Source organism: Artibeus jamaicensis, unplaced genomic scaffold, assembly GCF_021234435.1.
Source record: "Artibeus jamaicensis isolate MK-2021 breed Jamaican fruit bat unplaced genomic scaffold, CSHL_Jam_final contig_414, whole genome shotgun sequence".
In the NCBI taxonomy this organism is placed as follows: Eukaryota; Metazoa; Chordata; class Mammalia; order Chiroptera; family Phyllostomidae; genus Artibeus; species Artibeus jamaicensis.
In genome coordinates this window covers 6,546,872-6,562,589 of record NW_026521822.1, presented here as the reverse complement: position 1 = coordinate 6,562,589, position 15,718 = coordinate 6,546,872, and the positions used below count along the sequence as shown (strand labels likewise).

Here is a 15,718-nt window from a genome sequence, read left to right as displayed (position 1 = left end):
CGGGAGAACTGTGTGAGGTCCAAACATACCTCCTTTGAAGGGGGCACAGGCATCATTTTCCTATGTACAATGTTTCTTGTAACTTGTTCTTCTTCAATAAATGTCTCTATTTTTCATAGTACATGGCCGGATACTTTTTGGACAGACCTCATAAGTTAGTCATTGTTTTTTCATAGACACATCTTACCATTTTGATGAAGTTTAAAGTCTAAATGCTTGAACATATTCATAGCAACATACTATAGTCCTTGTCTTCTAATTCCATTAACTATAATTTTAGGGTCTATTTCTATTAAGCATTTTTCTTGCATCTTCGTATACCTAGCAAGCTTCCACTGAATGCTTGACGTTGCCAATATTGTGTTGTTGCATGTCCAGATTTTATAGTCTCCCTTCACTAGAGGTTAAGTTTCTTAAGCTATACAGTTAATTTTAAATGAAAAAACTCAAACAAAACTCATTTTACATAAGAAAAACTTCTACATAATGTTAAACAAAAAATATCCTTGTTTTTTCAAGGCTTATTTTTAAAGTTTTTAGGGGTAGGGTGTAGAGTAGTTTTTATCCTGGAGATAAATGGGTCCTACTTCTAAAGCATAGACTTCATAGGGTATCTTCTGGACACCAGGATTGTTTAATGAAGACTCCTAACCATGTGGAAGTCTAACCATGTGGGTGGTTGTTCAGCTCATAGCTGTTCCTGGTAGTTGTTGTTCTTTTTCCAGTGTTTGTGAGTCTTTACTGTGGCAGGGCTAATCTGGTACCAGTTACACCTTCATAGGTGGAGGTATAAATCCCAAAGGGAGGTTTTGACAATTCTTCAGCTTTACTCTGGATCTCTTCTCTTTTGGCCCACTAACTTTGCCTTCTTTCACCCCAATTTTTTTCAAAAGCATATCATTATCTAGTAAAAGGACCCAAACCAGAAAACAATTCTTATAATTCGATCCAATATTCTTTTGACTACACAGTAATTTTTATATCCAGGGATTAAACCATTAACGATTTAATCTAGTTTTAAGTTCCTTGTTACTTGGCATATTCCTTAATTTCTCTCTCCCTTCTTCCCTCTTTCCCCTCTTACTCCTCTTCCCTCTTCCTCCAACGTGCTTATATTTTATTTGTAAAAGATTTGAAATAGGCTCACTGATAAATCTAAAAACAATCCATGTATAGAAAATCTACTTCATTAAAAAGTGTCCCTGAATCCAACATTCCGACTACACAAATTTAGATAATACACAAAATGTTTTTAAGGCAAAAAAAAAAAAAGAACTAGTAACTTACTTCTTCCATATTTTTAGTTCCTTTTTTCATAACTGAGATTCATAGTTTATTGTTTCTCCTTGTGAGCTATTTTAGCTTCCTTTTAGAGTGCCATTAGCCTCTACATATTTCTTCTAATTTAAGAACCTTTATGTTGATGAAATCTGCTCCTAGAATAGTGTTCATCACTCCCTATCCACAAAATATCTGTAAGTTTATAAAGAATTAGTCACTTTAAAAATCAATTTTGCATGATTGTATTACCTTTTAAAGAGATGAGAGATAAGAGCAGGAGGAACAGAAATGAAACTGGTTTATAAAGTGGGCCTTTAGAAAAGTATTTTTAAATTGTACTGAGGTAAAAATAAAAGATTAAGCCAGATCTTAAGATGCTGGGGGTCTTTCTTCTTACCTATGCAGTTGGATATATTCTCGGGGTCTATTGAGCAGGTGAAGAAATCTGTCAACAATCTTGTTTTTTCCTACACCCTGAAATTACACAGTAAGCATTAAACAAAATGAAATTGTTGTCTGGAGGTAAAACAAACAAGAAAAACAATTTAACCAAGACTACTTCCTCAGAGTTATGCTGTTTTAGCTATCGTTAATAAAAACCAAGCTAATAAACATACAGAGTACAACTTCCATGACATAGGGTTTTTTAAATTTACTTCTAAGTACACTAAGATCTAAATTCTTCTTATTAAAAATACATATAATTTTAGCCTTCTACATCTTGTTTTTTCTTTTCTACAATTTTACACTGAAACATCAACATTATAGCAGAAGATTAACTATTTCAGATTAAAAGAATGGCATTGAAGGTGATCAAGTAAGTGTAAAAACAATCATTTCTCTAATGAGTTCTTCAAAAAATGATTTTCAGTTGCAGAAAAAGGTAATACTGTACTTCTTCGTTTGAATCAAACAGTCACTTCTCCTTTTATCCCACTTTCTAGTTCTTTAAAACTTTGGAAACCAAACAGTGTAACCAGAGTTTATTACCAAGAGTAGGGTAACTGGTGGCAGTCTGGCTTCCTCACCTAGGTGTCTGAGTAGCTAAGAGAAGCACTTTCCCATAACCTTAAATGGGCCTGATAAGCAATGTTCTCATAGCCTTGAGACTGGGTCCAATAAACTTCCTATAACATGGAGTGGGCTCACATGCACAGAATTATACTATGTTATATAATTTTCTGTCTTGAAGTGGCTTTGTTTGCCTCTAGTACTTAAGCCAGCAGGGTCTTCTCACTAGAGAGACATGCACCTTGCAGAGTGTGTGGCTTGCCCACCTGTGAATAAAGGCATGTCGAGCATCCCCATGCCTCTGCACATTTTCTTTTGTCTCCCCAAATGTAGAGTGGACCAGTGGACCAACCTTCACAGGCTGCAATACACCAAGTCTCAACTATATGTGTTCTTCCTACAAATGCCCTCATTTACTCACCACCTATTAATGCTGAGTTGCTGTTCTTTGTAGAAGACTATTAAAAATGGAATTCAGCCCTTGCTGGTGTAGCTCAGTGGATTGAGCATGGGCCTGCAAACCAGACAGTCACGGTTCGATTCCCAGTCAGGGCACATGCCTGGGTTGCAGGCTGGTTCCCTGCAGGCCAGTTCCCAGCAGGGGACGCATGAAAGGCAACCATACATTGATGTTTCTCTCCCTCTCTCCTTACCTTCCTCTCTAAAGATAAATAAATAAAATCTTTAAAAAAAATGGAATTAACTTCCATGTTATTTGCCAATTTTAAGAAAAAAGGGGTCTACTATATGGTGATGAAAGCAGATTTGACTTTGGGTAGTAGGCACAAATGCAATATACAGATGATGTATCATAGAATTGTACACTTGAAACCTATACAATCTTATTAACCAATGTCATCCCAATAAATTTAGTTTAAAAAATAATAAATAAATAAATAAATAAATAAATGTCACTTAGAGATGGGCTGTAAATATTTTAACAAGTGATTTGTGTGGGAAGAATAGGAGTGGATAAAAAAAGCACTGAGTTATATAGTGACAACAATAAAAAACACATTTGATTTTTTTTTTACACTGTGCCACACTCTATGTTAAATACTTCCACATGTTATTTGATTAAATCATAACAGTTCCATGAGATTGATATTATGGTTATTCAAACCTCATAAATCAAGAAACCAAAACTCAAAACAGTTAAGCTACATGCTCGTGGCTGCACAGCTAATCACAGTGGAACCTCTGTTCAGCTACAGGTCTGTGCCATTCTGATGCTCGTGATTTTAGTCACAACATTATGGATTATATTTCTTTCAATTTGTAATTGGTTTAGGTAACTTTGGCCTTGAGTTATCTCTTTCCCCACTTCTAGGAATCCATCCAATAAAAATAACTAGGCAGACAAGGGAAAAGCATGGTAGCAACAGCACAAGCCCAGTAAAGGGAAGCACCCATTATTATTGGTATTTCTACTCAACATTCTACAACACAGGTGGCAAATACAAGGCCCAAGGGCCAAATCCAGCCCTCCACCTTGTTCTATCCAGCCCAGCACCTTGTTTCTACCTGGTGGCACTAAGCTCTCAATTAACTGTTAAGGAGTAGTTACATTTATACAGTCCCAAAATTACATTTGGCCCTTTGAAGGCAACCGCAAGGTTGATGTGGCCCCCAGTGAAAGAGTTTGACACCCCTGTCAAGCATCAAAAACTGAATTGGTATTTATTATTATCTTTGTCCTAACACTGTGACAGTCCCTCTAAGATAAATTCTCAAACAGCATATGACAATGTATCTCTCACAATTCTCAAAGGGAGGCAAGATATATAACGTTGAGGCACAGAAGATAAGCCACAGGTATAAATAAACAACTGTTAACTTGTGTGATGTAGGTTCTATCAGGTGTAGAATCTCTCTCTTCTACTTGGCTGATTAAATATGCCACAAGTTGACAGACACCAGAGAGATTAAAAGGACTGGAATGATGACAAACTACTTAATAAATAAAACAGAGATATGAAGATAGTAGCAGGCAATTAAGACCCATTGTATGCATACATCCTTGACTCAGCCCATACCTGATGACAGGCTGGATCTGGAGGTGAGGTGATAGAGAAATAAAAGTGTCAGTCTTGTGAAGCAGGATGGAAGATGGTACCATTTACTGACATGTGAAATAGGGGAGAAGAAATGAATTTGCTGGGTGGGGGAGAGAAGTCTAGTTTTCAAAAAGGCAGTTTAATTTTACACATGTTCACTTTGAAGTGCCTGCTTCCCCTATTTGTTCCTTGCCCTTCAATTCACTGTCACTACTCAAGGGCAGCACATTATCTTGCTCAAACTCCTAGAAAGGGCTCTATTTGGTCTCCTGCCTCCAAACTCAACAAGAGGCCAGTGCACAATTTGTTATGTTATTTTTCTAAAACACAGACCTCATCAGGTCACTTTTGACTTCATTTTTAAAGCTCTGATAGTTCCTTCAAGGGAATGCTAAAAGCATAACCTAGGAAGGAATTTCTGTAAATATCCTGAGCAAATGAAAGTTAGAGCATCTGCTCTTTCCAACCACAGTTCTCACCTAAAACAGAGAATCCTCAGGATTACTTTAACTGAATAAATACAGAAGTGGTATCTTCTCTTTCCATTATAAAAGCTATATATGGTCATTTTTCTCTCTGGGAAATTTATAGGGAAATGCACTTTCCAAAGTGCAACTGCTAAAATGAATCTGCTACCACTTTTATTTTGTTACTGTGAATATTTATCTATACTTACTAGTCATTATTCTGTACATAAAATTTGTATCCCTTAGTAAAAGTTAGCATGAAATAGCTTTTACATCATTATGAACTCTTAATGAAGATAATATTTAGTGAGAGAAAAATTAAAAGGGAGAAGAAACCTGTAGAATGAGAGATCTTAAAAGCTAGAAACTGTCTCATGAGCATGCCATCAATTACTGCTGTGTCCAACTGTGTTGCTCACGACAATGCATTGGGAAGAAGGACCATCACAAAGGCAGCAGGCAGATGGCCTTTACACTGAAAGGCTAGGAGAAACAGGGAATATATTAAGCCCACATAGAAAGGAGTCACAGAGGACAAGGAAGTAAACATGTTTCCAGGTCCTGTGAGAGAAAAGATTAGGAACCATGAATTGAAGAATTTTGAAATCTGGGACTCTTAATGGCTTCAGGCTTACTATTTTCATTACTCTGTTTCTTCAGAGAGATTAGCAGTAAAAGCCTTTAGAAGCAAAGGGCTTATGGGTTAGTATTCCTGGACAAGAAGAAAATACATAACCTAGAAAACTATCCACACGCTGTCAAGTGGGAGAAGGTGCAGGAGTAGAATAAGAGAAAGGGGCTAAAGAGGAATGGAAAGTGAATCTAGGAATGGAATTAAGTATTGGGACTTAAAAGTTGAAGGATCCCCACCAAAGTATATACACTTGCAAGCTTGCTATGTCAGCCCATTGCAAGTCCATTCAAACACATTTCTATTCAGCCAACTGTCTCCAGGACCTTTGTACTTCTACATCTTTACTCTCCTTGTCTGTTCTGGCTAGAATAGCTCATCCTTCCCCATCTATCTGCCATTTCCCACTCACCCCTTACTGTTCTGATGCAGGGTCCTGGCTTCTCTGAAGCTTAGCTTGACTCTCGCCTTGTGTTCTCTCCTTTAAATCTGAGGACCAGAATGGTTCCCACTTTGGGAACATAAATCACTGTCCCTTACAGCACTCACCACACTGTATTCTAGTTATATGTTAAGTGCCTTGGCAAGAAGACACACTCCTTGCTGCCAGGACTGTCCCTCTATTCATGTTCCTATCACTGGCAGAATGGCAAAGAATTTCGAGATTGTAATTCAAGAAAATTCACTAAGCAAGGGGTTTGAGAAGGGACACAAAATAATATAATAAATATAATGTGATATGATAGGATATGATATATAATACAATATAATAATGAGTGTCATTTTATTTGATGAAACCAAGTATTTCATAGCCTTGGGATTCCCAGTCTGCTGGAGCTACTAGAAGTACAGCACATTTAGTTATCAAATTATGTGCTGCCACTACCAGATGGAAACAAAAGCATGAAAATTTCTGAACAAACTGTTCAGACCCTCCATTGATACTAGACAATTATGCTGGCATAGCAACATGGTCTGATGTTGTACAATCTTCCAGGGCTCAGTTCAAATCATTAATTAGCAAAATTCATATATTCTTTAATTTTGGCAATAAAAAATTCGCAGTATTTCAGTATTAAATAATTCAACAAATATTTACTAAGCTGTACCAGGAGAAAAACTAAGCTCCTGGTTATAATAAGCCTCTTAATAAATGAAATAAGATACAAAGAATTACATGGAATTACACAGTAATATTATATAGAATTATATACTAACAACATGCATAGAGTCCTGCTTAGTTGACACAAAATCTATGTTTATTGATTTTCCCAGTATATAAAAGATTTCAAAATCAAAGGCTATGAAAATTAGAAAATAAAGCAGGTATTTCTAGCATGGAAAAAATTAACATTGTGTAAATTAATCAAGAACCTAAAGTGGTTTACTGAAATTTACTTTAGAAATTATTTCCCCATCTGAAGTTTATCAATACTGGTGCAATTCTGAATAAAATGTTCATCTTCGTGAAAACTGGCCAATATCTCTCTGGGTAAAAAGAACAGGAGAGCATATGCTTTCTCTTTCAAAGGGACTTGGTCATAAACTTACACTACACACAAAAATAAATTCAAGGTAGATGAAAGACTTAAATATAAGTTGTGACACCATAAAAGTCCTTGAGGAAAACATAGGCAGAAAAATCTCAGACATCCCATACAGCAATATCTTCATTGATATGTCCCCTAAAGCAAGGGACACAAAGGAAAGAATAAACAAATGGGACCTCAACAAATTAAAAAGCTACTGTATGGCTAAAGAAAACAGCATTAAAATGAAATAACAACCAACTATATGGGAAAACATATTTGCCAATGATAATTTGGACAAGGGTTTGATCTCCAAAATATATAAAGAACTCACATGACCCCACTCTAAGAAGACAAACAACCCAATTGAAAAATGGGCAGTTCCACCAAGATGGAAGTGTAGGTGGAAACACTGTGCCTCCTCGCGCAACCAAATTTCAGGACAACAAAGATTTAGAAACAAAAACACAACTAGAACAGACAGAAAATTGAACTGTATGGATGTCCGACAACCATTCATCCAGACCGGTAAGACGGGCGAAGTTGGCAGCCAATGGAGAGGGATCACGGCAAACCCGGGCTTGAGGAGGCAATGAGCAGACACAGTGAGGCATGCAAGGCAGTTGGCTGACCGCAGACACACACTTGCGGGCAGATAAACCAGGCAAAAAATGGGCAGTGAGACAGACTGTACAACCCGGGGCCCCAGTGCCAGGAAATAAAGCCTAAAAAGCACCAATTGAAAAAACTTGCAGAGGCTGACTTGCCAGGAGAAACTCCCGCCTCACAGGAGAGTTTGTTGGAGAGACCCACAGGGTCCTGAAGGGTACACAAGCCCACCAACCAGGGAACCAGAACCAGAAGGGCCCAATTTGCCTGTGGGAAGTGGCAGAGAGGACTGAAATTCAAGAGAGAGCACAGGAAGCACCACTGTTCCCTCTTTGGCCCTGCCTCCACACACAGTGTCACAACACAGAGACGTGGGTTGCCCCGCCCTGGGGAACACCTAAGGCTCCACCCGTCACACATAACAGGCGCAACCAGACCAAAACTTTATGGCTCAAAGACAAGAACAAATCAAAGCCCCTGAGCCAATATTTTTAAGCAACCAAGAGATAGCACTGGGAAGAAGTATTCCAAGTCTTGAAAGTCAAGGACCTACATCCAAGATTGCTCTATCCAGCAAAGCTTTCATTTAGAATAGAAGGGCAGATAAAGTGCTTCTCAGATAAAGTCAACTTTGACGCGTTCATTATCACCAAGCCCTTATATAAAATGTTAAAGGGACTTATCTAAGAAAAAGATGAAAATTATGAATAGTCAAATGACAAAAAACTCACAACTGTCAACAACCAAGCCTAAAACAAAAGCAAACTAAGTAGATAGCTAGATCAAGAGAGGAGCCACAGAAATGGAAATACATGGAGGGTTAGCAACAGGGGAGTGGTAAAAGGAGAGGTGGGAGAAGGTACAGAGAATAAGTAGCATAGACAGCGGGGAGAAAATAAAGAGGGGGAGGGCAATAGTAGTGTGGGAAATGTAGAAGCTAAAGATTTTATGACACATGGGCACAAACTAAAGAATTGGAATGTGGGTGGGAGGAGGTGTGCTGGGTGGAGGAGAATGAAGGGGGGAAACGAGACAACTGTAATGGCATAATCGATAAAATATATTTAAAAAATGGGCAAAAGACTTGATCAAACACTTTTCCAAGGAGGACATACAGAGGACCCAGAGAAATATGAAAGGATGCTCAATATCATTAGCCATCAGAGAGATACAAATTAAAACCACGATGAGATACCACTTCACACAGGTCAGAATGGTCATCATGAACAGATCAACAAATAAGTATAGCACAGGATGTGGAGAAAAGGGAACCCTAGTGCACTATTGGTAGGAAAGCACACTGGTGCAGCCACTGTGGAAAACAGTATGGAATTTCCTCAGAAAACTAAAAATGGAACTGCCTTTTGACCCAGCAATTTCACTACTGGGATTATATCCTAAGAGCCAGGAAACACAAATCCATAAGAACCTATGCACCCCAGTGTTCATAGCAGCACAATTTCCAATAGCCAAGTGCTGGAAGCAACCTAAGTGGCCATCAGGAAAAGAACGGATCAGAAAACTATGGTACATTTACACAATGGAATACTATACAGCAGAGAGAATGACAGAGCTCCTACCCTTTTGGGACAGCATGGATGGATCTGGAGAATATTATGCTAAGTGGAATAAGCCAGGTGGTGAGGGACAAATACAATATGATCTCACCTTCAACTGGAACCTAATCAACAAAAGAAAAAAAGCAAGCAAAATATAACCAGAGACTTTGAAATTAAGAATAATCTGACAGTAACTAGAGGGGAGGTGTAAGGAATAATGGGGGGAAGAGTTTTCAGGAACAAGTATTAAAGAACACATGGACAAAACCAAGGGGGGTTAGAAGCAAGGGAGGGAGGTGGGTTTGGTTGGGGTGGGGGGAGACTGATGGGGGCAAATGCAGACAACTGTAATTAAGCAATAACATAATTTAACAAACAACAACAAAAAGGGACCTGAGAGGCACATCAATTAGATGGAATCATCAAATTTTGATTGGATGCTGATTGTTAGGTATAATAATAGAATTATGGTTATATTAGCTATATACTCTGAGATATTTAAAATAAAAATGCATTATGTAAAAGATATTTTAAAAGTGCTGAGGGGATAGATAAAATAAGATGGACAAAATGTTGATAATTCTTAAAGCTCAGTGATGGGTACAAGGGAGTTTATGACATACTCTACTTTTTGTAGAATATACTTAAAATGTTTTGTAATAAAAATTTTTAAATGCTCTGTACTCTGCATGTAAAGCACTTCACATAAGTTACCTATTATACGTTATCATTGTTCTTGCTGTTATTACTAGTATAAGAATTAGCCTGATCTGATGAACAAAAAAAACCAAAACAAAACAAAAAAAAAACGCATGAGCTTTAAAGGTCTAAGTCCTAAATTTGTCATTAAATAGGTATGTAATCTCAAGCAAATATTTTAACTTTTTTGAGTTTCAGTCTGCTTATTTGTAAAATGTGAAAAATTAAAATATTTATCTCAAAGGGATGTTGTAGCACTAAATGAGATGATCAGAAAAGGACATTGGATTCCAGCCAAGATGAAGGTGTAGGTGGAAACACTGTGCCTCCTCGCACAACCAACTTTAAAGACAACAAAGTTTTAGCAACAAAAACAGCCAAAGCACAGAAAATTGAACTGTATGGAAGTCCGACAACAACGAACCACTCAGCCAGGCCGGTAAGAGGGGTGGAGTCAGCGGTGAAGCCGGGTGGGGCAGGAAAGATCAGCCAGACAGACCCAGGAGTGCAAGCAGTGGTTGGCGAATCCCAGGCATGGGGTGGCAATGGGTGAACCCAGTGACTGCACATGGTGGCTGGCTGACCATGGTCACATATTTGAGCACAGATAAACCAAGCGAAGGAGCGAACAGTGAGAAAGACCACTCAGGCCAGGGCCCCAGCGATGGGAATTAGAGCCTGAAAGTACCAACTGGAAAGGCTTTCAGGGTCGAGATGCCGGGACAGCTTGTTGGAGAGACCCACAGGGTTCTGGAAGGTACACAAGCCCACACACCCAGGAACCAGCACCAGAAGGGCCCAATTTGCTTGTGGGAAGTGGCAGAGGGGACAGAAATCTGAGAGAGAACAAAACAAACGCCATTGCCCCTCTCTGACCCTGCCCTCACATATGGCTTAACAACCAAGCAACCTGGGTGGCCCTGCCCTGGTGAACACCGAAGGCTCCGCTCCTCATACCTAACAGGCACGAACAGACCAAAACATTATGGCTCAAGAACAGCTCAAAGCCCCAGAGCCAATAATTCTAAGTGATCTAGAGATAGCCAAACTTTCAGATGCACAGTTCAAAACACTGGTGATCAGGATGCTCACAGAACTGGTTGATTTAAGTCACAGATTTGATGGAAAATGAAGGATAAACTAAGTGAAATGAAGGGAAATGCACAGGAAAACAATAGTGGTGGAAAGGAAACTGGGACTCAAATCAATGGAGTGGACCAGGAAAAAAAAAAGACCAAACAGAAAAGAATGAAGAAACAAGAATTCAAAAAAATGAAGAGAGGCTTAGGAACCTCCAGGACATCTTTAAATGTTCCAATATCCAAATTATAGGGGTATCAGAAGGGGAAGAGGAACAGCCACGAGTGGAAAACTCATTTGAACAAATCATAAAGGAGAACTTTCCCAATCTGACAAAGGAAATAGACTTTCAGAAAATCCAGGAAGCTCAGAGAGTCCCAGAGAAGTTGGACCCAAGAAGGAACACACCAAGGCACATCATCATTACATTAGCCAAGATGAAAATGAAGGAGAGAATTCTAGAAGCAGCAAGAGATAAGGGGACAGTCACCTACAAAGGAGTTCCCATCAGACTGTCAGCTGATTTCTCAAAAGAGACCTTATAGGCAAGAAGGGGCTGAGAAGAAGTATTCCAAGTCAGAATTCCAGTCTGGCTTTTTTAAAAGCCAGAAACAATTCAATTATATAAGAAATAAAAATTTCATTGGAACTATAAAAGAAAACTGAATCAAAATCATAATAATATACTGTAAAAATTCAGACAAAGGCGAGATTTTTGGGGGGTTACTAAAAACACTTCAGAGAGAAAAAACATCTGAGCTGTTGAATACTGGCAGAATTCTCACAGACAAAGATGAGGGCAAGGAGCTCTGTATGAAAAACAGCCAAAGGAACAAAAACACATGGTATACCAGGGAGGGTAAGAAACTCTAATTTGGAAGAACTAGAATTACAAGAGTAGTTTGTAGCCAGGTCAAAGGTCATTCTGAATGTCTCCCTATGTAATAGATTTTATCTGATAGGCAAGAGGGAACCACTTTCAGCTTTTAGCAAGAAAATAAAATTAAGAGATGCTTTCTAAGATTTATCTCACTGCTGATCAGATATTACCATGGAAATAAAAGGAGTACCTAAAGAATTAGCACTGTAAAAACATGAGGCACATGACAGTCAGAGACAGAGAGGGCGCACTATATGACAGACAGACAGGGCTAACTTTTTATTTGATAAGGAAGTCATAATATATTAGAATTTTGGTAAAGGTAACATATACGGTCTATAGACTTCAAGTGCTTACAGATAATTTCACCAAGTACTATTATTTGATAAACTGGTAAAAAGGCTAGCTTAATTTTTTTAAAGAAGTTAACGAACCTGGCATATAACTGGACTACATTCACATATAAGTGACTGTGAAGTACTAATTGTGCCTCGTTACATATAAATTACATATAAATTACATTTTGATGACTTGCTTTGAAATTTGGTATAATGTCAGAAACTAGGAAAAATCACTTTCTAGATGATTAAATTTTCATTTCTTAAAATAAAATACTATAAATGAAAAAAAATTCTTATTTAAGGAGTACCTTAGCACTTTAGAACACTACATTGAGAAAATATTTTTCCCTTCAAATTTATGATAAAATGCAACTGTGCTCAAAACTCAAGTATTCCTATACAAAAACAGGTTTTTCTTATGGAATTTTTAAACAACAACAAAAAATACTACCATAGGTTGATTCTATAACCCAAAATATTCACAGTAAGTATTTTGTATATCGAATAGAATATAGCTGTACAAACCAAAAGGAAATAAGATATGGGAAGAAAGGAAGATCATTCCTGAGTACAGTTGGGACAGAAAAAGTACCACTGACTGGAAAAAAAATAGACATTTCTCATTTTACTCTGTTAGTAAAGTTGAAATAAATAGAAAGTCATGCTATGAATTTTTTAAAAGCCAGTATGAAACTTCTAATTGCATGAAGGTACATGTCACGTCATAACTGTAGTAAGTGGAAAGTTCTGCATGTAACAGCATAGAAAAGTGGTTTTACAATATGCAACGTTATGTACTAGGGGACCATCAAATATGTAATTTCCAGAAACCTTATCCTTTTGAGTGACAGGCAGTAATTCTGCCTCATTTACTGGAAAGGAGATGAACTTTGCCCTAAAATCCCACACAGAAAATTAAAAGGATAAAAAAAAAATCAGTTTTGGTTTCATTCCATCTTGGGCCCAGCATAATGGGTCCCAATAAGAAGAATGGCAAGAAGGGCTGTTCTGCCATCAACAAGGTAGTGAGCAGAGAACACACCATCAACATTCACAGGTGCACCCACAGAGTACGTTTTTTTTTGTTGTTTTTTTTTTCAATTTTATTTAGTTATTTTTCAAGTACAGTTTTTTGTCTATTTTTCCCATCCCAGCCTCCCCTGCCCCTTGCTCCCCACCTCCCTCCCATTTCCTCCCCCCACCTTAGTTCTCGTCCCTGTGTCCTTCCTATTTGTTCCTCCAAATCCCTCCCCCTTTTTCCCCTTAACTTCCCTTCCTTCTCCCCTCTGGTCACTATCCCCTTGTTCTCTATTTCAGTGTCTTTGTTTTTTTGGGGGTTTTTTTTCTGCTTACTTGTTTGTTTTGTTGTTTAGCTTCCTGTTAAAGGTGAGATCATATGGTATTTGTCTTTCAGCACCTGGCCTATTTTGAGCACAGACTTACACCATACACCAAAATAAATTCAAGGTGGATAAAAGACTTAAATGTAAGTCATAACACCATTAAAGTCCTAGAGGAGAACATTGGCAAGAAAATCTCAGATATTTCACGCAGCAACTTCTTTACTGATATGTCCCCTAGAGCAAGGAATGTAAAGGAAAGAATAAACAAATGGGATCTCATCAAAATAAAAAGCTTCTGCATGGCTAAAGAAAACAGTATTAAATTAGCAAGACAACCAACTGTATGGGAAAACATATTTGCCAATGATACCTCAGACAAAGGTTTAATCTCTAAAATATACAAAGAACTTACACGACTCCACTCTAAGAAGACACCCAACCCAATTAGAAAATGGGAAAAGGACTTGAACAAACACTTCTCCAAGGAGGACATACAGAACATTCAGAGACACATGAAGAGATGCTCAATATCATTAGCTATCAGAGAGATGCAAATTAAAACCACAATGAGATACCACTTTACACCAGTCAGGATGGCTATCATAAACAAAGCAACAAACAACAAATGTTGGAGGGGTTGTGGGGAAACGGGGTCCTTAGTTCACTGTTGGTGGGAGTGCAGACTGGTACAACCATTATGGAAAACAGTATGGATTTTTCTCAGAAAAATAAAAATCGACCTGCCTTTTGACCCAGCAATTCCACTGCTAGGATTACATCCTAAGAATCCTAAAACATCAATATCAAAGAACCTATGCACCACAATGTTCATAGCAGCACAATTTACAATAGCCAAGAGTTGGAAGCAACCTAGGTGCCCATCAGTAAATGAATGGATCCAAAAATTGTGGTACATATACACAATGGAATTCTATGCTGCAGAGAGAAAGAAGGAGCTACTACCCTTTGCAACAACATGGATGGAACAGAGTACGTTTTAAGAAGGCTTTCCCTCAGGCACTCAAAGAGATTGGGAAATTTCCCATGAAGGAGAGGGGAAGTTCAAATGTACACATTGACGCCAGGCTTAAGAAAGCTGTCTGGTCCCAAGGAACAAAGAGTGTCCCACACTGTGTCTGGGTGTAGTTGTCCAGAAAAAGGTAATGAGGATGAACATTCACCAATCAAGTACTGTACCTTGGTTACCTATGTGCCTGTCACCATTTTTGAAAATCTACAAACAGTTAATGTGGAAGAGAACTAACTGCTGACAGTTGAATAAAGTTATAAAACTGCCCCCAAAATTGATGTCATTGCACCAAAAGAATATGTGAGTTACTTTATTTTGCCAAAGGTGATGTTTATAGAACTGATTTTAAGTTCACAATAGAATAGTTGTGAAATCTTTGCTAACCTTGATAGAAAAGACATTCTATGGATAGAAAAGGTAGAATTGGACCTAATAAAGATGATAAACCTTGAGTTTTCTCAAAATCAGCATACTTTCTGAGTCTTTTTAATTTATTCACGTAAAAAACTGCCACTGGTAACAGCAATCTTTCAAAACCTTTTTACTTCCACTATTGAAGCTTTTTGTTCATGGACTTCAGCCAGTTTTACTTTGCCACCAGAAGGCTGGGTAGACTGCATCTATCTACAGACAGTATGTTTTAGGAGCACTCATTAACACTGACTGTATTGTATAATTACACTAATCCACTTCTGGTTTCTCTTATTTAATATTTAATATTTAATTCCCAAATATTTAATTAATATTTAATTCCCAAAGCCTCACTTCAAATTGAGTTGTGTGGTGGTGTTTTTTTCTTTTTTTTTTTGAGTATCTGTCATAAACTGTTTTTATTAAAAAGACAAAGAGAAGGAACCAGATAAAAAAATAGATAAAATAAAAGAACTATAAACCTAAAAAAAGAAAGAAAGAAAAAGAAAGGAGCCAAATAACCTGTTTTAAATGGTTTACTTATTTTCAAAACAAATCATGTGAGTAAAACAGGCACTTTCCCAGATGGCTGTCACTCTGCATGTCAGTGAAAACACTAGTGACACTGCCCCATGAGATTTGAGTCCACAGTCCTTAACCTATCTAACAGCTGCACCTTTACTTGCTTATCTTTTTCTTTTTAATTGATTTGTTTCACAAGATAGAAATAAGGGTGAAGGTGAGAAGACGCATAAAATATAAAGAGAAATACTGAAATACCACTAGTAAA

General features: G+C 37.7%; 1 protein-coding gene across 3 annotated transcripts in view; it reads right to left on the bottom strand.

The window, feature by feature from the left end:
* Positions 1 to 15,718, bottom strand: part of VWA8 (von Willebrand factor A domain containing 8) — a 459,390-nt gene that overhangs the window by 242,163 nt on the left and 201,509 nt on the right. For all 3 annotated transcript variants that reach the window (XM_053665428.1, XM_053665429.1, XM_053665427.1), the window contains one exon: positions 1,679 to 1,755. In XM_053665428.1, coding sequence (XP_053521403.1) covers positions 1,679 to 1,755 — 77 coding nt within the window. The remainder of the gene's footprint in view (positions 1 to 1,678; positions 1,756 to 15,718) is intronic.